General features: G+C 39.6%; 1 protein-coding gene across 3 annotated transcripts in view; it reads right to left on the reverse strand.

Annotated features, from left to right (window-relative positions):
* Window positions 1-1,609: 1,609 nt before the first annotated feature.
* LOC140201796 (scavenger receptor cysteine-rich type 1 protein M130-like) overlaps window positions 1,610-24,834 on the reverse strand; it is a 49,560-nt gene continuing 26,335 nt past the window's right edge. The window contains exons 6-13 of one of the 3 annotated variants that reach the window (XM_072266484.1): window positions 21,232-21,549; window positions 20,992-21,066; window positions 16,477-16,788; window positions 16,321-16,356; window positions 14,631-14,747; window positions 12,158-12,235; window positions 4,338-4,448; window positions 1,610-3,124 (exon numbers count right to left, since the gene is read on the reverse strand). In XM_072266484.1, coding sequence (XP_072122585.1) covers window positions 3,075-3,124; window positions 4,338-4,448; window positions 12,158-12,235; window positions 14,631-14,747; window positions 16,321-16,356; window positions 16,477-16,788; window positions 20,992-21,066; window positions 21,232-21,549 — 1,097 coding nt within the window. In that variant the 3' untranslated portion in view covers window positions 1,610-3,074. Of the gene's footprint in view, window positions 3,125-4,337; window positions 4,449-12,157; window positions 12,239-14,630; window positions 14,748-16,320; window positions 16,357-16,476; window positions 16,789-20,991; window positions 21,067-21,231; window positions 21,550-24,834 lie in introns of all 3 variants that reach the window. The other 2 variants (XM_072266485.1, XM_072266483.1) reach the window with 2 other exon arrangements.

Genomic DNA, 24,834 nt, shown 5'->3' on the forward strand with positions numbered 1-24,834 from the left:
GTAAAATTGAGGTAGACTCGGTTAGCAACATACGAGAAGCAGCACTTCTTAATTTCCAGAATGTTTGTATTTGTTTGTTTGTTGTTTTTTTTATTGTGGAGACTTGGATAATACGGAAATTTCACAATAAGTGAAGCTTCTGTGTTTCACTATGTTAAAATTAATAAAAAAGAAAAGTTGAATAAATCTCAGGACTCAATAATGATTATCCTCTAAAACTGTGAACACTTAGGGTCAATTTGAAAGTGCCGCGTTGAGATGTATGCGTTGTCGCTGATGAACAATAAAATGCCGGAAACTGGAGGTTGGCAAGGGAAGAACTCGCAACTACAGACATTTAGATGGCTGTCTATGGTGGGTAAGTTACTGGAGAGAATACTGAGGGATAAGATGTCAATGTTTCAAAATTGCAAAGTTCATTTATTATAAAATAATGTATAAATTATAAAACCTTGAGACTTATTTCCTAACAGGCGAGTACAAAGTAAGAAACACGAATAAAAACAATTTAATAAAGAGCAACCCAGATGCGCAGGGAAAGGGGAAAAAACAGGCAAAGTATAGTCGCGAGCAAAGGCATTCCAATCTTAAATGAGCCCTTAGATAAAAAAAAAATCCCGGGCAAGTTCACTATAAGCGCAAACTCTCATTCTGTAAAGTGAGTCGTTCAATAACGTAACAGACAAATCGTTGTGGTTGTGAGTTCATGTCTTACTAGATGATGAATAAATAGACTCGAATATATCGCTTTAATAACTTTATAACTGTCAGCCGCTCTGGAAGGTTAACTCGCAAGGAAGCCAGGGAGTGTTGATTAATTGGATATATATATATTTTTTTTTCTTGATGGCAGTAATTCGGTATTCCAGATTATGGAATGTTGTTTCTTGGTCTGGATGGTCTGCTGATTTTCTGCTGATGAACCTTAGGGGTCTAAATTGAAACATGTTTCCCCATTAAAATCTACATTTTTTTATAACAAGTTGAAGTGCCATTCAGTAAGTTTTCAGATAACTCATTTTTTTTAATAGAGTGCGAAGGAGATTATGAATATTAGAGGAGGGCCCTAATGACTCGACAAAAAATTGCGGAAGTTTATAAACTCTGCGAACTCCTTCATGGGCTCATGTGCTACTCCACCCACGAGGACATCTACAAAGCGCAGTGTTCTTGAAGGCAGCATCTGTGATTAAAGACATGCATTTCACTCATTACTATCACCAGGGAGAAAGTACAGGAAGTTGAAGACACACAGTCAACGTTATCGTAGCAGCTATTGTCTCCCCGATATCTGATTTCCAATCAGATTAGTTTAACCTTAAACACGACCTCACGTTGTTGCTCTATTTTTTCATTACTTGTTTATTTTAGTATATATTTATAACAGTTTTCAAGACATGTGTAAACCTGTATCCAATACTGAGAATTTTATGTTTCACGATGTAAGCAAAGAAAGAATTGTGTCGACGGTTTATTCTGTCCCTTTAATCCTCTTAGTGTAGCGTGATTTCCCCGCTTACGATGTTTGTCTGCATCTTGCAATACAAATAACGTTTTGTTTCAAGTACTCATACGAAGTAACGAGCAATCGTAACATCTTGTCCGCAAATGGAAACGTATTAATTGACATGATAATGAAAATCTGTAATCTTCTTGACAGTCAAAGTTCGAATCGGAGCATGGCCACGAATTTCCACTTTATATATCTTGTTTAAACTCTGAAATTGTCAACAAACGCTTCGGCAGTGTTTCTTTTTTTTGTTGTTGTTCAGCCACAAATGGAAATAAAGCACCTTGATACAGAATCCCATCGAAAATATTTATTGTTTTATTGATATGTATTCAATGATGCAAGAATGAAACAGTTCACGCCCCTACCAAAGCAAAGCAAATCGTAGTGATATCACTGTTTAACCACTTAAAAAGAATTCCACACTGCGCCCCTGCCCAGGGGTAGTTTGAGCATCAGCGAAAGTATTAAAACAAAACGAACATGCGCTCAGATAAAATATTAATCAATTAAAACTTCTTCATGACATCACTTCCATATGTACTCTATGTATTCTATACTCACTGACTACTAAGCAGCATAACAATTATATTCCTCAAGTTATAGAAATAAAATTAATATGCAGTTTCTATACACATCAATATGTCTTTCAGAAACAATACAGCGCATAAAACAAAACAAACATGCAAAACTTTCTTTCCAGACAGATTAAATGAAAATGCGACAATGTGTGATACAATATATTTCTCATAATTCAATACATTCATTTGAAGAAGTGATTGTGCACTTCTCGTTAATTGTACTTGAGTGACAAGTTTTTTTTGCTGGATAATAGGGACTAGAATTCAATATCAAAATTGCTGAGAATATTATTGAATTAATAAATTTATGTTTCATAGTTTATTGTGTGTAATATGATACTATATTACACCCTTAATGTTAAGTATAATATCACAGAATGCATTGTGTTAGTCTCTCTGAAAAAAATTACAATCACCACGAAGGAATGCAAATCAAGAAAAAAAAACCTAAATTTAACTTCAACACAAATATATGGAAATTTATCTCTCGATAATGTTAGTTCCATTCATTGTCGCTGATATCTGAACACAGTACACTTGTCCGGAATTTAAAATAATTCTCCAAACCTCACATCACAGCTGATGGGATAGAGACAGTGGAGGCAAATGAAGGAACAGCTTTCTTACTGTCTTCATGGCCACGGTGTATATTATGGGAATAAACCGTATACAGATTCAAGTGCAGAAAGACTTGGAACTCTGCATGTGTTGTAGTTCCGTTTGTCATTGGCATCAGTTGAATAGAGATCTGAGAAAGTAGGGTGCATGTGAATCTGCTGCCTCGATTCTGAGAGTGTAAAAACGAATGATTCAATTTGAAAGAAAAAATTACAGATTCGCGCTGACAAAGAAAAACTATTTAGTGATGAACATCCTCCTTTGAATAATAATCAATACGGCTCTAATGCAGTTCGTTTCGATGAAAACGTCCGTTGTTGTCGACAGGTGATCTGAAGTGTATTCGACATTCTCGCAGTTGGCAACTACTCATTGGACGCCCACCCGGACACGATGTCATTTTGGAAACGCTGTTCTAAGCATACAAGAAAAAATGCGTAGTAAAACAGAATACGATATTTTTGTTTTATCTGAATATATTTCTGGTAATTGCGGGTATTGATGCAACTGAATGTTCAGATCAATGTCGGCAACTTTGGGTATTAGAATATCACCGGATTTACGTTATTCACGTTCGCAGAGCGCAAGGAATTCGTAGTTTTTTTTTTCACAATGCCATTGGAGTCGCCAGGAACCTTATATAGGAACAAGTATAAATACAAACGATATTCCCGACAATAGCGATGTGCAGCAAACGTCATGAAACTCTGAAATACCCAGTTACTCTTGAAGCCTTCGAATTCATATGACATTAAGGCCTGCTATTCAAAGTGAACAGAAGCTTTATACAATGAAAGATTTATCTGCAGAAGATAGACCTATTTCAATTTGATCACAGGCTTCTGGTAACGCAAATCATGAAAAAGAAAACAAGAAATTACATTGTCACATCATGACGAGAATGGCAAGCATATTTTTTGTCAGGTCATGATGACAGATAGAAAGAAGTTTGCATATTGGTTTTCTTCTGGAGCCGTATGTCGTTGATTCTCACTTTGATAAACCCAGTGATTCTCACAGCTACCTGCACAATTCGTCTCAGTCCCTGTCACTTGTGAAAATGCTACTCCTCCCATTTCCTCCGCTCTTGCCGCATCTGTCCTCGGGATGAGAGTTTTCAATACAGAAGTACTCAGATATCCTCCTTCTTGAAAAAAAGGGGCTTGGCTTCCTCTACCACTAACACTGCCCTCAACTGTATATAGCTCAGGTCTGCCCTCACTCCGTCATCTCACCGCCACGCCAGGTACAGATCATCTTGCCCCAACTCTGAGTTGCACCTACCACCTACCACTAGACACATATTCCTCCAATACCCCCACCTTCCTAATCGAACATCATATTTCTTTCCAGTCCCAATGAAGGTTCGGCCCCAAAGGTTTAGTGTTTATTCATTACCAACAAGCTAGGCGATCTTCAGAGATCCATCAGCATTTTGGGTGTCGTTTTTGGTTTCCAGCATGTGCACATTTTCTTCTGTTTCGTGTTTCTATATCAATTTCTGTATTAACTATGCATGACCGCAAGTAAATAGATCGCAGGTTGTATATGTTGACATATATGTATGCTGAGTTAAGAATACTCTGAGCTTTGAACTAAAGATAGAAAAAAAATGAATGGGTACCAACCACAAATACTGGAAGAATTTTCTTCAGGACCTTCTGCTGCTTGACACGACCCCTTAAGATTATCGCTAGTGTAATATTCAATTTGATGGATGGAATCGATGGATCCAGTGTCTGAAGGTTAATTGAAAAAAATAGCTGTTGGAGCTATTTGTTTGTTTGTTTTTATTTTTGTAAAGGAATTTATCAAACCATCATCATCCTACTGATAGTTATATATGTACAGCATAAGTCATCATGGCTAAACACATTTCAATGAAACGATAGACTCACTCAAGAGGAATATATGGCACAGTGAACTGCACGTCAACAATGTATACGTGTACGACAAATTAGTTATATTCTTATTCTTATTTCTGGTGTTTTGGACAGATGAGAATTACACGGGGTAGGGAAGTAGTGGTCCGCTTTCATGTCACCACATTGTTTTTTTCACGAGGACACCGTTACTGATAATTCTTGGAATTAAGTCGATGCATTAAGCAATAAATAAATTAATTAAATTGCTTGAAAATATCATATGGCCAGATAGAAAATATGGAGAAGATGAACGATTTATTGAGAATATTAAGACATTTTCATAGGGAAGAAGGACACTATCGTGGCTGACAAATGAAGTCAGAGCCAAAGTAAAAGCAAAAGAGATAACATGCAAGAAAGACAAAGCTCATGGGGAGATAGAGGATTGGAGAACTTTTTAAAAAACTTGCAGATGGAAACTAAGAATGTCATTCGGAAGGAGAAGATAAATTATGAGAGGAAGCTGGCGACTAATATCAAATAAGACACTAAAAACTTTGTTTTTAAGTAAATAAAGGTAAAAGAGAGTCGAGGGTAGATGTAGGACCAACACAACATGACACTGGAGATATTGTAATGACAGATTCAGAGATGGCAGAGGAACTGAGTGCGTATTTTGCACGAGTCTTCACAGTGGAAGACGTCTGCAGTATGGTGTCAGGGAAATGAAGTTTGTGAAGTGAAAATTACGACTGAGAGTTGTTCAGGAAGCTCAACGGTCTGGAGTGAATAAAGCTCCTATAACTGATGGAATTCACCCTCGGGTTCTGAAGGAAGTAGCTGGAGAAATTGCCGAGGCAGGAGAAAGGACACTATAGACCAGTCAGTTTGAGGAAACTAGAAGCAGGATAGAGAAATGAGATGCAGTAGACGTGGTGTACTTAGATTTTCAGTAGGCCTTTGACAAGGTGACGCACATGCGGCTGCTTAGCAAGATAAGGGCTCATGGAGTTACAGGGAAGTTACTAGCGTTGGTGGATTATGGGCTCGTCGTCAGAAAACAGTCCGAGTGAAGAAGGCATCCTATTCTGCCTGGCTCCCAGTTACCAGTAGATTTCCACAGGGCTGGGACTGCTTTTTTTTTACGATGTATGTCGGTGATTTGGACTACGGTATTAATGGATTTGTGGCTAAATTTGCCGATGATACAAAGATAGGTGGAGGAGCCGGTAGTGCTGAGGAAACGGAGAGCTTGTAGAAAGACTTAGACAATTTAGTAGAATGGGCAAAGAAGTGGCAAATGAAATACAATGTTGGAAAGTGTATGGTCATGCACTTTGGTGGAAGAAATAAACGGGAAGATTATTATTTAGATGGGGAAAATTCAAAATGCAGAGAGGCAAAGGGACTGGGCAGTCCTTGTGCAAGATACCCCAAAGGGTCACGTCCTGATTCAGTCGGTTGTGAAGAAGGCGAATGCAATGTTCGCAGTCATTTCTAGAGGTATACAATATAAGGGCATGGATGTGATGCTGAGGCTGTATAAGGCACTTTTGAAATCATGCTTGGAGTATTACGCACTGATTTAGGGTCCTTATTTTATAAAGGCTATAGGGACATTGGAGAGGTTTGAGAGAAGATTTATGAGAATGATTCCAGAAATGAAAGGGTTACCGTATGTGGAACGTCCGGCAGGGCATAGGCTGTATATTCGGTGGAGTTCAAGGGAATGAGGAGGGATCTCACAGAAACATTCCGAACGTTAAAAAGGCCTGATCAGATTAGATATGGCAAAGTTATTTCCCATGCTAGAGGATTCTACGAGAAGAGGGCACCACTTCAGTTTTGAAGGACGTCCTTTTAGAACAGAGATGCGAATACATTAATTTAGTCAGTGGGTGGTAAATCTGTGGAATGTGTTGCCACGAGTGATTATGGAGGCCAAGTCATTGGGTGTCTTTAAGGCAGAGATAGATAGGTACTTGATTAGTGTGGGGTGAAAGCATGGTATAGGGTGATAAAGGGCTGTGGGGATTACTGGAACAATTGGATTAGCCCATGATTGAATGGCGAAGGAGACTCGATGAGCCGGATGGCCTACTGCTGCTCCTATATCTTATGGTCTTTTGACTTAAATTTGCACGTCTAGTTTCCATATGTAACCATATAACCATTACAGCACAGAAATAATCCATCTCGGCCCTTCTAGTCTGTGCCGAAGTCTTACTCACACCTAGTCCCACCGACCTGCACTCAGCCCATAACCGTCCATTCCTTTCCTGTCCATATAGCTGTCCAATTTAACTTTAAATGACAACATCAAACCTACCTCAATCACTTCTGCTGGAAGCTCATTCCACGCAGCTACCACTCTCTGAGTAAAGAAGTCCCCCCTCATGTTACACCTCAACTTTTGCCCTTTAACTCTCAACTAATGTCCTCTTTTTTGAATCCCCCACTCTTAATGGATACAGCCTATCCACGTCAACTCCACCTATCCCCCTCATAATTTTAAATACCTCTCTCAAGTCCGCCCCCAACCTTCTACATTCCAGAGAGTAAAGGCCCAACTTGTTCAACATTTCTCTTTAACTCAGGTGAGGAAACCCAGGTAACATTCTAGTAAATCTTCTGTGTACTCTCTCTAATTTGTTGACATTTTTCCTATAATTTGGTGACCAAAACTGTACACAATACTCCAAATTTGGCAGCACCAATGCCTTGTACAATTTCATCATTACATCCCAACTCCCATATTCAGTGCTCTGATTCATAAAGGCCAGCATACCAAAAGCTTTCTTAACCACCCTATCCACATGAGATTCCACCTTCAGGAAACTATGCACCATTATTCCTAGATCCCTCTATTCTACTGCATTCGTCAATGCCCTACCATTTACCATTCATGCCTTATTTTGATTATTCCTACGAAAATGAGCCACTTCACATTTATTAACATTAGACTTCATCTGCCATATTTCAGCCCACTCTTCTAACTGGCCTAAATCTCTCTGCAAGCTTTGAAAACCTACTTCATTATCCACAACTCCACCTATCTTAGTATCATCTGCATACTTACTCATCCAGTTAATCACCCCATCATCCACATCATTAATGTATATGACCAAAAAAAAACATTGGACCCAGTACAGACCCTTGAGGCACACCACCAGTCTCACCGGCCTCCAATCTGCAAACAGTTATCCACCACTACTCTCTGGCGTCTCCCATCCAGCCACTGCTGAATCCATTTCACTACTTCAATATTAATACCTAACGATTGACCTTCCTAACCAACCTTCCGCTTGAGACCTTGTCAAAGGCCTGACTGAAGTCCATATAGACAACATCGACCGCTTTACCCTTGTGAACTTTCCTAGTAATCTCTTCAAAAACTTCAATAAGATTTGTCAAACATGACCTTGCACGCACAGATCCATGTTGACACTTCCTAACAAGACACTGTCTATCCAAATAATTATATGTACCATCTCTAAGAATACTTTCCACTAATTTACCCACCACTGACTTCAAACTTACAGGCCGATAATTGCTAGGTTTTCTCTTAGAACCATTTTTAAACAATGGAAAAATATGAGCAATATGCCAATCCTCTGGCACCATACCTATTTCTAATGACATTTGAAATATTTCTGTCAGCGCCCCTGCTATTTCCGCACTAACTTCCCTCAGAGTCCTAAGGCATATCCTGTCAGGACCCGGAGACTTACCCACTTTTATATTCCTTAAAAGCTCCAGTACTTCCTCTTCTTTAATCATTATAATTTCCATAACTCCGCTACCTGTTTCACTTATCTGGCACAATTCAATATCCTTCTCCTTAGTGAATACAGAAGAAAATAAATATTTCAGAACCTCCCCCATCTATTTTTTTTTTTGCTACTCACATAGTCGTCCACACTGATTCTCTAAGGGACCAATTTTATCCCTCAGTATCATTTTGATATTAATACAACGGTAGAAACCCTTGGGATTTATTTTCACGTTACTTGCCAAAGCAACCTCTTATCTTCTTTTAGCTTTTCTAATTTATTTCTTAAGATTCATTTTACATTCTTTATATTCCTCCAGCACCTCATTTACTCTTTGCTGCTTATATTTATTGTAGATATCTCTCTTTTTTTCTGAACCGTGTCCAATATCCCTTGAAAACCATGGCACTCTCGAATTTTTAACCTTGCCTTTCATCCTACCAGGAACGTAAAGATTCTGTACTCTCAAAATTTCACCTTTAAATGACATCCATTACTCTATTACATTCTTCCCATAAAACAAATTATCCCAATCCACTCCTCCTAAATCCTTTCGCATCTCCTCAAAGTTAGCCTTTCTCCAATCAAAAATCACAACCCTGGGTCCAGTCCTATCCTTCTGCATAATTATACTGAAACTAATAGCACTGTGATCACTGGACAAAGTATGCTCCGCAACAAAAACCTCCGTGATCTGTCCTATCTCATTTCCTAATAGGAGATCCAACACTGCCCCTTCTCTGGTTGGTACCTCTATGTATTTCTGCAAAAACCTCTCCTGCACACATTTTACAAGTTCCAAACTATCCAGCCCTTTTACAAGTATGGACTTCCCAGTCTATGTGTGGGAAATTATCATCTCCCACAATCACAACTTTGTGCTTACCACAAGTATCTGATATCTGCTTACATATTTGCTCCTCCATTTCTCCCTCCCCATTCGTTGGTCTATAATACACCCCAATAAGAGTTACTACATGCTTCCCATTCCTCATTTCCACCCAAATAGCCTCCCTAGACGAGCCCTATAATCTATCCTTCTGTAATATTTTCTCCGACAAGCAATGCAACACCACCCCCCTCCCCCCGTCCCTCCGTTTCTATCACAACTGAAGCAATTAAATCAAGGAATATTTATTTGCCAATTAAATCAGGGAATTTAGTTGCCAACCTGTAACCACGTATCACTAATAGGTACCACATCATACTGCCAGGTATTAATCCATGCTTTAAGCTCATCCACCTTTCTTATAATGCTCCTAGCATTAAAATAAATGCATTTATGGAAATTGCCACCTCTTACACTCTGTTTATAGCTAACGGCGCAAACAACTTCAATTACTATATTTTTCTTCCTTCTTCCCTACATCTGTTCCTATACTCTGGTTACCATTCCCCCGTATCTAGTTTAAATCTATCAGCGCCTCTCTAGCAAACCTACCTGTAAGAATATTTGTCACCCGCCAGTTCAGGTGTAGACCGTCCCGCGGGATCAGTTCCCACCTTCCCTGGAAAAAAAGCCCAATTATCTATAAAGCTGAATCCATCCCTCATGCACCATGTCTTCAGCCACGTGTTGATCTATGCTCTCTTACTATTTCATAGCCCTCTCGCACCTGACACAGGTAGCAATCCTCAGATCCTACATGGACCACGATATCCGGCTGCTCACCCTCCTTCGTGAGAATTCCGAGAACTTGATCCGAGATATCGCGGACCTTGGCACGAGGGAGGTGACAGACTATCCGGAGTCTAACTATCGAAACCCCTATCACTGCTGCTCTCCTCTTTTCCCTCCTTCCCCTGTGAGTTCAGGGTCCTATCTTGGTACCAGAGACGCAATCACTGGAACTTGTCCCTGGTAGGTCGTCCCCATCATCAGTGTCCAAAACGATGTACTTATTATTGTGGTGAACGGCCACGGGGGTGCTCCGCTCATTCTGTCTATTCCCCATCCCATTCCTGACAGTCAACCAGCTAACTGTCTCCTGTTTCATAGGTGTGGCTATCTCCCTGTAACTCCTCTCTATTTCTGCCTCTGCCTCCCGAATGATCAGAAGTTGATCCAGCTCCAGCTCCAGTTCCCTAACTCGGTTCGTCAGGAGATGTAGCTGGATACACCTTTCGCAGCTGTGGTTATTAGAGACGATCGTGCTCGCCTGACTGCCCACATCCTGCAAACGGAACACTCAACTGCCCTAACTGCTGCCCCCATTACCTACTCTTAAGGCAATTAGATTTATTAAAGGAACTTACCCAGACTTACCTCTCTTGGAGTGAAGCTCTTCCTCAGCCTCTTGTCGCCGAAGCCACAGGAGCCAAACCTTCCTACTCTGTCTCCTTCTGTTCAGGAGCCAAAGCCTTCCTACTCTGTCTCCCTCTACTCAGGAGCCAAAACCTTCCCATTCTGTCTCCCTGTACTCCGTCACCCGCTCCGTTAATCTGCTGTTTTTTAAGTACTCCCGCTGCATCACGGTCCGATTTACACGCGCTTGCGCAGTCGTGCCTCGTTCAACTGCCGAAGAAATTGTTCAACAATTATAGAAGACCGTGTCGTGCGCATTTGTGGGCTAAATAAAGGAATGGATTTTGAAAAAGTGTATTTACCTTGCAGACCGCACTATAACTATTGCGTTTATTTCTGGTCTCCTCAAGAAAGGAAGGATGTGGAAATTTTGATGGGGTGCAGAGGAGATTTGCGAGGCTACTGTCTGGACTATAGGATGTGACATGGAGATATGCAGATTATTTTCCCGTAGTTAAATGGGGAATAATTTTAATGCCATGAGAGGAACATGTCACAAAGTAGGAGGCGGGGATGTCAGAAATAATTTATTTCCCAGGAGAAAGAGGTGAGTGTGTGAAACACCCTCTCATGGGTAACACAGACAATTAAGTTAAGGCCATTTAACAATCTTTTCGATAGGAACATTGATGATAGACAAACTCCCGGCTGTTTTGGAGTAGAATTTTACATTGACATTGGAGTAGATTAAAAGATTCGCATAACATAATGGATATAAGAGACTGCATTTTTCAATAATATTCAGCGCATTCTATGTTCTAATTTCTTTCGTTTGCCGCAGAATAGTTGAGAGAGAATGGTGCTTGAAACATTGAAAATGGTTCCTGAGAAACTTTGCGATTGAATGAGAGAAGAGAATGTCTGAAATGTATTAGGCAAATGGAGATTGTAACTACTGTGGTATTTCCACCCCTTTTAGGAGAGATAACGTCTGATATCTCCATCCTTCTCAATGCACAGCAATTTTGAACATATCGGAGTCTTATACCTTCAAGCATTGATTGATGAATATCACAAGAAAACTTTGTTTTACTGTCGAATTACAATAATACATCCTTTTCAGCTTTCTACCTCATTCACATATCACCACCCGGCTTCTTACTTCATTCTCTTTTGCCACTAAGCTTCCTTCCTCATCACCTCGTTTCCGTGTGTCTTACTTTCCCATGTCCCCACCTCCTGCCTGCTTCTTTGGAATCCTGTGGAAGAGTTTGAGTGCAAAAGATCGAGTGATTATTCATGTCCATGAGTGCTGCCTAACCTGTTGTTTTCCTTCAGCATTTTGCTTGTATTGCTCAAGATTTTCAGCATCCGCAGAAGATCCTCAGCTTATTACTTACATTCCTATTTCTTTTGTTTTCATTTCAATTTGGAAATATCTATTATCTATAATGTCTTTATTTTATCGCCATATTGGATTGACGAGGACAATATCAATCAGTAACACAAGTCGATTCAAATCCAAAAAAACACACCTGAGTCCTTTGCTTTAGAGAAACTCTTACCCTGTGAAATATTCTCAATCTCTTCATAAATTGCTTGATGAAAGCCAAAAGGTGCATCCCTGCCACTCACCAGCGGAACTGCTGAAGAGAGAGTTGATATTAACATCTTAACCCTGTGAATTTTAATGAAACATTTAATCCATTGATATTAAATTTGAATATGAAATGGGATGATAATCAAAGCAATGAGTTGGTGAACGTGGTTGCTGAGTGGTCCCCTGCAAATACGAGCGAATTTCTCTCGCCTCATAACGATTAAATATAGGCTACATCAGGTTGAATATATTCCCAGTTTTCATTCCGTCATGGATACACAACTCAATTCAATTGATGGGAAGCTGACTATCATTACTAGATAGGCGCTGATGCCCTAAGTTATGACGGTAGATGAAGACAGGATGAAAATTCCAGTTCCTTTCACCTACGAACATGCAATAGAAAGGTTTAATTTCGTTGAACAATTATAAAGCAACTGAAAATAATTATTCCTTGATGGAGAAATGTGAAAAAAAATTCCTCGACTGAATATTATAGGCGATATCAAATCAAAATGTTTGAGTGATGTAGCAGAACCTAGAAAATAATACGCAACAGATATTCAAAGAATTGCGATATAATGTCAAGAAAAACAGTAAAGCAGCACTTCCAAAACTGTAGTGCAAATATAAAGTATTCACCCCCGACACAGCGGATGATTTCATTGTTATTATTCTACAACATTGAATTGCATTAGATTTAATTTGACTTTTGTCAATGATTAACAGAAAATTTATCTTTCTCACAAAGTGAAAAATGATCTCCACAAAGCATTCCACCGTAATAACATATAAAATAATTCACATGTATTCACCCGCCCCCCCCCCGTCTTTAATATGACTCCCCCAATCATCACTGGAATAACCAATTGTTCTGAAAAGTCACATAAGTACTCAAATGGAGATCTGTTTTTGGAAAATTCTGTGCAGTCAGGTGTTTCAATTGATTGCAGTAAATATACACAATCATTTGTAAGGTCCAACTGCTGGTGTGTCAGTATCCAGGCAAAAGCTACTGCATGAATACAAAATAACCCTCCAAGCAACTCCCCGACAATGTTATTGAATAGCTCAATTCAGGAGATGGCTACAAGGATATTTCCAAGTCACTCAATATCCCTTAAGATACAGTAATGTGAATCATCAAGAAATCGAAAAAAAAAAACATGGCACAGCTGTAAATCTGCCCAGAGCAGGCCTACCCCAAAAACTGAGTGACAGCGCAAAAAACGGACTAGTGAGGAAGGCTACCAAGGGACCAATGACAACACTAGAAGAGCTCAAAGCCTCAGCGGCTGAGATGGAGAGACAGCGCATACAACAATTGTTGCCCGTGTGCTTCACCAGTTGGACTTTTATTGGAGAGTGGTAAAGAGAAAGCCACTGGTGAAAAACAACAACAACAACAACTTACACAAAATCTCTGCTAGAGTTTGCCGTTATGCTTGTGGGGGATTATAAATGCAGATGATTCAGTTCGATGGTTTGCTGAGATCAAATTTAGGATGTTTCTAAACACAGAACTTCATCAAAAATTCACCACCCCTTATGTGAAGCAGGTTTGTAGCTGAATCATGGTCTGGGGTGCTTCACTGAAGCCAGCCATGAAGATAGAGAGTAAAATGAACGTAGCGAAATAGAGAGGGCATCTTTCAGGGAAACCTGATGCATTCTGCAATAGCACTACGACCTGGGAGAACATGTGTTTTCCAACAAGACCATAACCCTAGGCATAAAACTAAAGCTCCACAGGAATGCCGAAAAAACAACAATGCCCTGCGGTGTCAAGTCAGTGTCCAGACCTCAATGAAATTTGGGGTTTGTAGCTCCTTTTGAGAAGGGCTATTCACAAACGAACTCGATGTACTGTGACAGAGTTTGAGCAGTTTTGTAAAGAGGAATGGGGTAAATTGTAGAGCCAGAAGTTTAAAGCTGATAGAGACATACCCAGAAAGCTTAACGCTGTAGTTGCTGCCAAAAATACTGAGTTGAAAGAGGTGAGCGCTTATGCAATCAATTATTTTGTGTTTTATATCTATATTTATATTTATTATAAATTTAAATCTCTTTTCAGATATCTGTTTTCACTTTGACACAGAATTTGTTATCTCACCCATCAACAGAACCAAATTAAATCCACTGTGAGGCCACGTTCAAATACAATGGGACATTAAAAAGTCTGGGGTGAATTATTTTTATTTGCACTGTAGCTGCATATTTTGCCTCTGCTGCATTCGAAAAAAATATCATGGAACCTTGTGCTTTAATGGGCAATGTAATTCGCTATTTAAAGTAGCCTACTGAATTCAGCTCAACATCCCAACGTCAGGGGTGAAACATTATATAATTTTACATATATTTACACAAAACCGAACTTCGGGAAGTGCAGCAAAGGAAATCATTTGGAGTAATAATTCAGTGTAAATTTTGATCCTAACCGGTTCTTGCTGACTGTCTCCGTACAATTGCCATCAGAACGAATAACTCAGCGACGAAGATGATCCCAAGGGTTATGCAGACAATAGCCATAGTGGAGGGAGTCCCATTTCTAAGTCCTTTAAATAATTATTATTGGAGAGAGAAAAAAACAAAAACAACAACAACAAGCATTTTAGAGGCAAAGTTAACGTATTTGCAGCTAGCTTTAATGATTTTTAATTAGAGATTGTGTTTCATGAATTTTCCTGAGTTTTCTCTAATATCTCTTTTTTGTACTTGAAAAGAGGAACGTCTCAGTTAACCGTTCTGAAAATCATCGGCGTTGACTTCAGGTCACATAATATCACAGCAGGATAAACCCACTCGAATCAACTTTCTAATTTACGTAAAATTCTGGAATTGGATCCGGGTGGCTTGTGGGGGTAGGTGTGGGGGCGTGGCCTTCTTGGGGGTGGATGTTGGATGCCAGTGTGGTATGGAATTAGTTTGACGAAAATAACTCCCGGAGTAAAATATGGTAAGATATCTGTCATTTCATGTTTCACTCCGAATTTGATCATCGAAGAGATGTTTTATCTAGGAATGGCTCAAGTTTACAGCACCCTATTCAATGAACCCATAAATTGTCACGAAGATGCCGGTTAATATCCATAACTTCCTGCATATAACCAGCAGCTGCAAAATTGTATTCATGCAGAGGATGCATCTGCAGCCCAGGCCCACATAAAGCTTTTAGTTAATATGAAACCAGATGAAGACTCAGGAAGCAAAACACTATATTCTAATTATATCTTTCTGATCTGAACACATTTGCAATCTTACTTCTCCAAATCCCAAATGCTACATTGATTTCACAGGTTATATGACTTCATCAATATTATGGATGATCCCCAAAGAGCAGGAAATCCACAGCCTTTATCAAGGGCCCTCGCCATCCAGGCCTCGATTGCTCTAGCTACTGCAGTCAGAACTGAGGCACACTACCCTTAAGTCCAACACCAGAAATTTCGGGAACAGTTGTGACTCGTCAATCATCAGGCTACAAGACAATGAAGAATAGCTTCACTCACCACAACACAGAACTAATCCATCAATACATGAACTCACTCTTAAGGACTCTGACACTGATGTACACAATATTAATGCATGCATTTATTATTCATTCATTCATTCATTATTTTTTCATTTATGTTTTCATTTATGTACGCATTTATTTATTTATTTACTTGTTTATGCCTGTTTATTTATTTTTTCCTTTTTTTTGCATTTGCACATTCTTGTCTTTCGCTTTGGCTGCTCGTCTGTATTTGTGGATAAAGTCTTCATTAGTTCCATTGTGCTATCTCTATTTTCTATGAATACCAGCAAGAAAATCAGTCTCAGGTTTATGGTAAGTAAAACATATTTCCTTTAAAAACAAAGTTAATTTGGACTTTCATTAATCTTAGGATGCCAGCACTTTCTCAATAGTATTGGGACAGTAACGCCACAGAAAACTCTGTCTGGAGTTGCAGGTCATGCTTTTACTGGAAGTCCTGCTTAAAACGCTTGCCAAGGGAATTACTATGACAGATAATTTGTAAACTGTTTATCATATCCTTATCATTTAGGATATTACGATAATCATATATCAGTATCTACATCAGAGATTCGAACGCTAATCGTTAAAAAGTCATTAATTGTACATACCTGGGATATTGTTGTCAGTGGGATTCAATCCCGAATCTGTGGACATATTACAAAGAATTTACAGCAAACCTACAAAAACCTCTTCAGTTTGTTGTATAGTTGTGAGACAAACAAATCAATTTGAAAAGAAGGAGGAATATATAAAACAATGCATACCAGAACAAACAACGATGACATCTTCCTTGTGATCACAATCGTGATGGCCGGGTGGTAAGGAAGGACAGCTGAACAAAGAAGATTCACTTCCCGTACATTTTACTTCATCCAACCAAATATCTCCGTATCCCTGGGCAATTACAGGGATATTTGGAGACCAGCGAGCAAGGCCACAGCCCAGCTGCCTGCACACTACATGGGCATCGGCCAGATCCCAGGAGTCATCGCATACCGTGCCCCAGGTGTTATTGAACAACACCTCCAATCGGCCGGCACAGCTGTGACTTCCAGCGAAGAGACGCAATTGAACACCTAGATACAGTGCAATAAAATAGATATTTTAACACTAGAAGACCATAAGACATACGAGCAGAATTAGGTCATTTGCATCATTGAATCTTCTCCTCATTCAATTATGGCTTATCTTTTTTTCCTCCAACGCATACCCACTACCCGGCTGCTCCCCTTAACCTTTGACGCCCTGTCCAATCATAAACATATCGATCACTACAGTAAATACACCCAACGATCTGGACGCCACAGCTGTCTGTGGTAACAAGCTCATCAAATTTACCAATCCCTGGCTAAAGATGTTTTTATGAGTCTCTGTTTTAAAAGAGGACCCTTTATCCCAAGGCTCTGCCGACTTGTCCTTCAATTCTACACCATGGGATACATCCTTTCCACATCTATTCCGTAAAGGCCTTTCAAAATGCAGAAGGTTTTCGTGAGATCCCTGTTCATTTTTTCTTAATCCTAATGTGTACATACCCAGAGCCATCAAACCTTCCTCGTATTATAACTTTTTTTTTCTTATTCCCCGAATCATCCTTCTGAACGTCTTTCTAATGTTAACAGATCTTTTCTCAGATGTGGAACGCAAAACAGTTCACAATGCTCAAGCTGAATACTCGCCAGTAATTATGAAGCCTCCACATGCAGTTTCCAACATTTGAATTCCATTTGCCACTTTAATCCCTATGCTCCTAATCTGTCTAAGGCCTTCTGCACTCTAACTGTATCTTCAACACCACCTGCTCCTCCACCAATCTTCATTGTGTAACGTTGGCAACAGATCCATCTGTTCTATTATCTAAATAATTATATTACAGCGTAATGAGAAGTGGACCTAATACCGCCCACTGCGGTCATCTTCTCCCAAATTACTTTGGACAACTCCTCTCTGATACTACCGTACTATCCTTTACACCACTGAAACAATGCAACGTCAGATTTTATTTTCTCCCCATCAAATTCAATTTGAACTGAATCATATTGTGACCACGGCCTCCTAATTGTTCTTTTAACTTCAGACCCTAATCGACACCGACCCATTAAAGAAGCGCCCAATCAAATATGGCTGATCCCCGTGTATGCTCAACTACAAACTCCAAGAAAACAAAACCGCTCGTCGGCATACAACAAACTCACTCTCTTGAGACCCATTACCAACCTAATTTTCTCAATGGGCCTGCTTGCTAAAATCTCTCATGACAATCATAAAATTGCCCTTTCTTCTCATCTTTTCTATTTCCCATTGTAATTAGTGATCAACATCCCACCTCGTCTTTTCGAGCCTGTATATAACTTACATCAGAGTCCTTTTACTCTTGCAGTTTCTTAACTCAACCCACAAGGATTCGACATGTTCCTATCCTATTTCATAACTTTCTACGGATTTGCTGCCATTATTTACGTTCAGAGACACGCCACTCATTTGCGAACCTTTCTATCAACCCAATGAATCTTGGCCATTTTGATGCCCAACTACAAACATGCTTCAGTCTTGATTCATTGGTGACCATACCTGACAATCTGTAATTCTGCAACAATATCAACCACATTATTTCTTATTGTACTGAGATATAACAGAATGAGTTATGTATATGCTACTCTTTTTTGATCATAAATCCCTAATGCACTGATACTCGCCCTACTGTCTGCAATGTTGTCCTACATCTCATAATTCCTTATAATTCCTTATCATTTCTTATAAGCACGTTCTCTTACTAATTTTAAACATACCTCCTATCCTGAATCATATTACTAATGTTTCCACCCCCTGCCTTATCAGTTTAAACACACATCAGCAGATTAAACGAGCCTTCGCACCAGAATATTGTTCTCCGGCGGTTCAGGTTGCAACCCGTCCCTTTTGTACAGGTCATACCTTCCCCCAAAACACATACTAATTATTCAAGAACCTGAAGCGCTGCCCACTGCCTAGCTTCTGAGCCACACATTTATCTGCTAATTACCCTGGTTTTGCACTTACTGGATCGTGACACAGTTAGTAATCCATGGATTACTACACCAGAGATCCTACATTTCAGCGTTCTGCCAAGCTCCATAAGTCCTGTCTCCAGGACCTCTTTGATTTGTCTCACTATGGCATTGGTATCAATAAGCATCAGGATATCTGGCTGCCCTCCCTTTCCCGAAATAATGCTGCGGCCGTGTCCGCAATGTTCCTGACACTGGCACTTGGGTGGCAACATACCATCCAGGTGTCCCGTTCAGGTCCACCGAAACTTCGATCTGTTCCTCTAGATATTGTGTTCCCCATTACTACTGGCTCCCCTTTCTGTCTCTTTCCTCTCAGCACTATGACCCATGTTCATTGACAGTAACCTTCTCTCCATGGAATTCCCTTGGAGTGCCATACGCCACAACACTATCCGAAGCGTTTTACTTATTGTTGAAGGCAATGACCACTATTGTTTTCTGCGCTAACTGCTTACTGACAGTTGCATTCCTAGCCTCAATTATCTACTCACTCTACCGCACAAGCCGAAGGACATCCAGCTACTGCTCCAGATCCCTAACACCCTCTTCAAGGAGCTACACTTCACGTAGATTTTTACCGCCGGGAGACTCTGAATCCCTCAGGTCTCCTACATCCAGGATAAAGAAAACACAATGGACATTTATTAGTCTAGGTACAGTAATTGATAAAAAAAAACATAAAGTTATCCTGTACCAGCATCTCCTCCAAACCGAAACCACTTGTGAGCCAAAGACTGACATTCTGCCTCTCACAACTGGCCTACTCCCAACAGTGGCTGCCCCGCTTGCTCCTTCTGCATTTTAGTTAATTCTGCGTTCTCTGCACCCGCCGCTGACTGGGCCTTCGAAATACAACAGAAGGCTTGCGCCCTCTCAATATATAACAATCATTCCTTGAAAGATAATGCAATTTTGTCCAAGAAAACATAAGTATAGACAGGAAGTACGGGCACTTTGTTTAATGATGTCTGTCTCAAACATACTGCCAAGTATACTACCTCTCCTCTGTAATATATGATCCCTATCTCTCAATTGTTACTCTTTTTCTTCCCTGTAGGAAAGCCATTTAAGTGCTATGATATTATATAGCGTTCTTCCACCATTACACCTGGCGGTGTGTTCCAAAAAACTACGTTATTCTGTTTATTTAAGAAATTAACTTGACCCTGAAGACAACTTTATGTGGCTTGTCTGACCTGGTATATTCCTCGAGTATTTTATATTTCATTTTGACTATTGAATCCGACTCTGTATCGTACTTATGCTTCTCATACATTCATAAGGACTCATTGCAAGTTCACAGCATACATCCCAGAATCTTCCAACCCTTCCAGCAAGCATGAATCTTCTCATCCAGCGAGATTCCGTATAAGTTTCCTCTTTAGTCTCCAAATTATTCTTGAAACACGACAACAAAACTTGTAAAATTTGTCATGCCGTTGTTTTGCATGTCCGTAACATATAACAACATATCTAAACACACCAGCAAGACCAACACTGATTTCGCAATCAATCATCCATGCCCTAATCGCAGCTAAAGCCAGTATATAATTATTTTCGAACTAATGCATATTGCCAACTCCAAGTTTAAATTCCAGTCCTTCTCCTTAAGGGATCCTATGCTCTCTATGTATATCTATTTGTTTTTGCCTTTATTGTGTACATGAAATAGCTTGGTAGTTTCCTCTTATTTCCAAAATAATATATTTCCTAGATTCTTTTTGTCTCCCTAAAGCTTTTGCTCAGAGCTTTTCTTGATTTCTTTACATTTACCAGCAGCTCCGTGGGACTTAGGTCTTATACGACAAATGTATGGTTTCTTCATTTTTTTTTACACTCAACCAACAAAGACCACCTTCATTCAAGATTTACATACGTCCCATTTTGTATTTTCTGTATTTTCAACTGACTCCAACGTGTCGGTTTGAACCTCTGTTCAGCTACTCTTCAGACAACTGTCACAGTTGTGTTCTGAACTTGTGCGGTAACAGCTGATCTCAATTCATTCCAATTAACTACCCGCACCTTATGCCAAACAATGGAATGTTCTTGACAATCTGCATCTCCTTAGCATTCTCCTTAAGTGAGGTAAACTCGACTCTAATTCTTGCTGCTACAATGCAGTAGTGGGTTAAACCACAAAATTTAAACTTTCATGTCACTTCAAAACCGCAAAATTAATCTGTCTCCTCACTATTTACAGACATTGCAATATGTTGCACTAGTCACCTGTTAATGATCCAAAGAGTGAATCATTCACTTGCTCGCAGATCTCATGATTGCTTCTTGAAGCAATATTGGCCTCTGTGGACAAAAATAAATATGTTGACGATTTTACAAATGGCATATTATAATGTGAATAAAAATAAAAATACGGTCGTATTTTCATTGGTACCTGGCATTATTTCGGTTTCTGTTAACAAAAGAAATATATCGACAATTATGTATAACAATATATATATTATGTACCTTGACATGCAACAGCTGCATCATAAAAACGGTCACAGTTGTGTTTCCCCCACGGTTGTGACTGACACTGCCAAAGGGTCGACTCGTGCGAAGTACATTTAATATCATCTAACCATATGGGACCAAGTTCTTTTCCGTATTCATAGGGGAGAGGATAAATGTTTTTCATGGGTCCACATTTCATTTGTTTACAGATCACTTCCGCTGAGGTAGCATCAAGATTCGTGGAGCACACTGTTCCCCAAGTTCTATTGTACCAGACCTCCACTCTCCCCTCACATGGATTCTTGCCGTTCGCTAAGCGCATTTGCTTATACTCTGAGAAAGAAACATGCGAATCAAAAGTCATTGGAACATTTCCTTGCAACAACAAGCGACTCTTTTTTAAAACACAAAATGTCCGGCGATAGAGAACGTAAAAAAGAAATACATATAATGGTACAGCACCTCGTTGGGGGGCTGTAGTGAACAGGCAAACGCAAAGTGAGATATTCTACTGAAATTCTGAAAACAGGGGGAAAGGTTGTAGCAGTAGATTGTGCTGTCGTAAAAGATAGACATAATAGTGCACTCTTCTTTCGGAGAAGGAAAATGCAGTGCTAAATTACTGAATGCGAGGTTTGGTGGGGTGGAAGTTGCTAGCAAGGAAACACTGTTATTTCTCTAATCTTGAGGAGTAGTGTAAACATTGCTGCAGATTAAAAATAGACTGATGTAAATGGTGATCTCTTCTGCATTCGATCAGTAAGAAGCAATTGTCTTTCAACGTTTTGATAGGGATCACTTGTCCATGGTCACTGGTCTATTATAGAGACCCAGCCGAATACATTTGAGCTGATGGCATTTTATGACGGAAGGAAATGAGAGACACGCTATTATTTTCAACTGCTGTATCCCCATAATCGTAACACATTATTTCCAGTTGGCTTACGTAATTGTTCGCTTTCTTCTAACAAATATATCCCAAGAATCATTGTCGGACATTCAATGCTGAGACCCATTAACTGGTTAACCGCATACAGAATATCTGTATATTGAACTTGCCAAAGTGGATATCAAACGAAGTTCCTGCTTCACTAAATTTAATTCAACATACTATGCCTAGTCTGCCTTTCGTTATATGACGTTAGGTTTCTGTGCACATCAAATCGGAGACCCAATATTGAATATTCGACGGTTAGCGGTTTTTATTACTATGTCTGCCTGTATCAGAGCTTAACATTTATGTCTCTTAATATGTTCAGAATTTGGCTGCCTTTTTAGTTTGTTTTTATTCGTTTAATGCAGCTGTTTTCCCATGACCCTCGGATCCGCAATGAACAGCATATTTTGTAAGCATAACAGTTAAACCTGATCATCGATAATACTCGTTAAATGGCTGGCACGAGAGGGCACAGTTTTAAGGTGCTTGGAAGTAGGTGCAGAGATATCAGGGGTAACTTTTTTTTTTGTACGCAGGCAGTGGTAAGGGCGTGGAATGTCTGCCGGCGGCAGTGGCGGAGGCCGAAACATTAGGGTCTTTTAAGAGACTGCTGGATGGGTACATGGAGCTTAGAAAATAAAGGACTATGGGTAAGCCGAGGTAGTTGGAAGGAAAGGACATGTTCGGCACAGCTTTGTCTGCCGAAGGGCCTTACTGTGCTGTAGTTTTTTCTATGTTCCTATGTTTCTAACAATCTGTGTATGCCCTTTCAAAATTATTCACCTTGTTCAGCATATCCCACAGCCGTTTGAGTTGTCAATGAAATCCTTGTAATTTTCAGTTTTTCGAGTCTTTTCGAATGGTTAGACGATTTTGCTTTGGAAAAGTAATTGTCCTGATTTTTTTTACAAAGCACCTTGCTCAATCAGCTGGAGAGTTGCGGAGACATTTCGCCAAAATAAAAAAAATAATAATAATAATAATAAAATAAAATAAAATAATGATGGAAAGGAAAACAGAATTCAAAATAGTTTAAAAAAGAAACAAGTTTGGAATAAAACTGATTTTATTTTTTGACGGACCATCGATCTTTCAGGTTTGTTATGTAACATTGTGTAGAGCTGGGACAAAAATCAAGGCACTCAACGTGAGAAAATTAGTAACAGGAAACATTGAGGAACTGTTTCAAATGTTAATGATGGAAGTCAGATATAGAAAATTTCAGTAAGTGCTTCTTTTAACACGAAATATAAAGATGACCAGTAGCTATCTTGAAATCTCCAATGCAGGTTTATACAAAAACGGTGGCCATTACAGGTACTCGCATGGCTCAGGGACAGCAATGGATTCTTCAAGTGCCAGGTTTAGATATTTCAGAAAGGACAGGAAGGGAGACAAAAGAGGTGAGGGCAAGGCACTTTTGATCAGACATAGTGTCACGGCTGCAGAAAAGGTGGAAGTCATGGTGGGATTGTCTACAGAGCCTCTGTGGATGGAGGTTAGGAACAGGAATGGGTCAGTAACTTCACTTGGTGTTTTATTATAGGCCGCCCAATAGTAAAAGGGATATCGAGGAGCAGATAGTGTGACGACAAACTAAGATATCAGAAGATTGACGCTGATGAAAGAGATAAGGGAGCCAAATGGAGAAACGTTCAAAATGTTAATGAGATTGGAGAGAGATAACGGAAAGAGTTACGGGGTACGTAACAATAGGGAAACAGATCCTGGAAAGGTTTAATAATAACAGAGCTGTCGCGATAGGAGAATTTAGTTTTCCAAATATCGATTAGCATCTCCTTAGAGAAAGGGGTTTAGATGGGGTGCAGTTTGTTATGTTTGTTCAGGAATGTTTCTTGACACAATATGAAGGTACGTCTACGAGATGAGCGACTATAATTGATTTGGTACTGTGAAATGAACTCGGTCAGGTGTCAGATCTCTCAGTGGGAGATCATTTAGGAAGATAGTGATCATAATTCTATCTCCTTTGCAATAGCATTGTAGAAAGATAAGAACAGACAAGTTGGAAAAGCTTTTAATTGGAGTAAGGGGAAATATAAAGCTATCAGGCAGGAAATTGGAAGCTTAAATTGGGAACAGATGTTTACAAGGAAAAGTACGGAAGAAATGTAGCAAATATTCAGGGGATATGTGTGTGGAATCCTGTGCGGGTAAGCTCCAATGAGACAGGGAAGTTATGGTAGGGTACAGTAACGGTGGTGTACAAAGGCTGAAATAAATCTAGTCCAGAAGAAAATAAAAGCTTACGAAAGGTTCAGAGAGCTAGGTAATGCTAATGATCGAGAAGATTATAAGGCTAACACGAAGGATCTTAAGAAGGAAATTAGGAGAGCCAGAAGGGTTCATGAGAATTCCTTGGCGGGCATGATTAAGGAAAACCCCAAGGCATTCTACAAGTATGTCAAGAACAAGAGCATAAGACCTGAAAAAATATGACGTATGAAGTGTGACATTAGGAAAGTGTGTATGGAACCGGAGGAAATAGCAGAGGTACTTAACCCTTACATGCTGTTCATATGATATACCTTCACAGTATGGTACAAATCTGACTGTAAAAGCTTTTATAGGTATGTAAAAAGGAAAAGACTGGTAAAGACAAATGTAGGTCCCCTACAGAGAGAAACAGGTGAATTGATTATGGGGAGCAAGGACATGGC

The sequence above is a fragment of the Mobula birostris genome, chromosome 8 (genome assembly GCF_030028105.1).
Source record: "Mobula birostris isolate sMobBir1 chromosome 8, sMobBir1.hap1, whole genome shotgun sequence".
NCBI lineage: Eukaryota > Metazoa > Chordata > Chondrichthyes > Myliobatiformes > Myliobatidae > Mobula > Mobula birostris.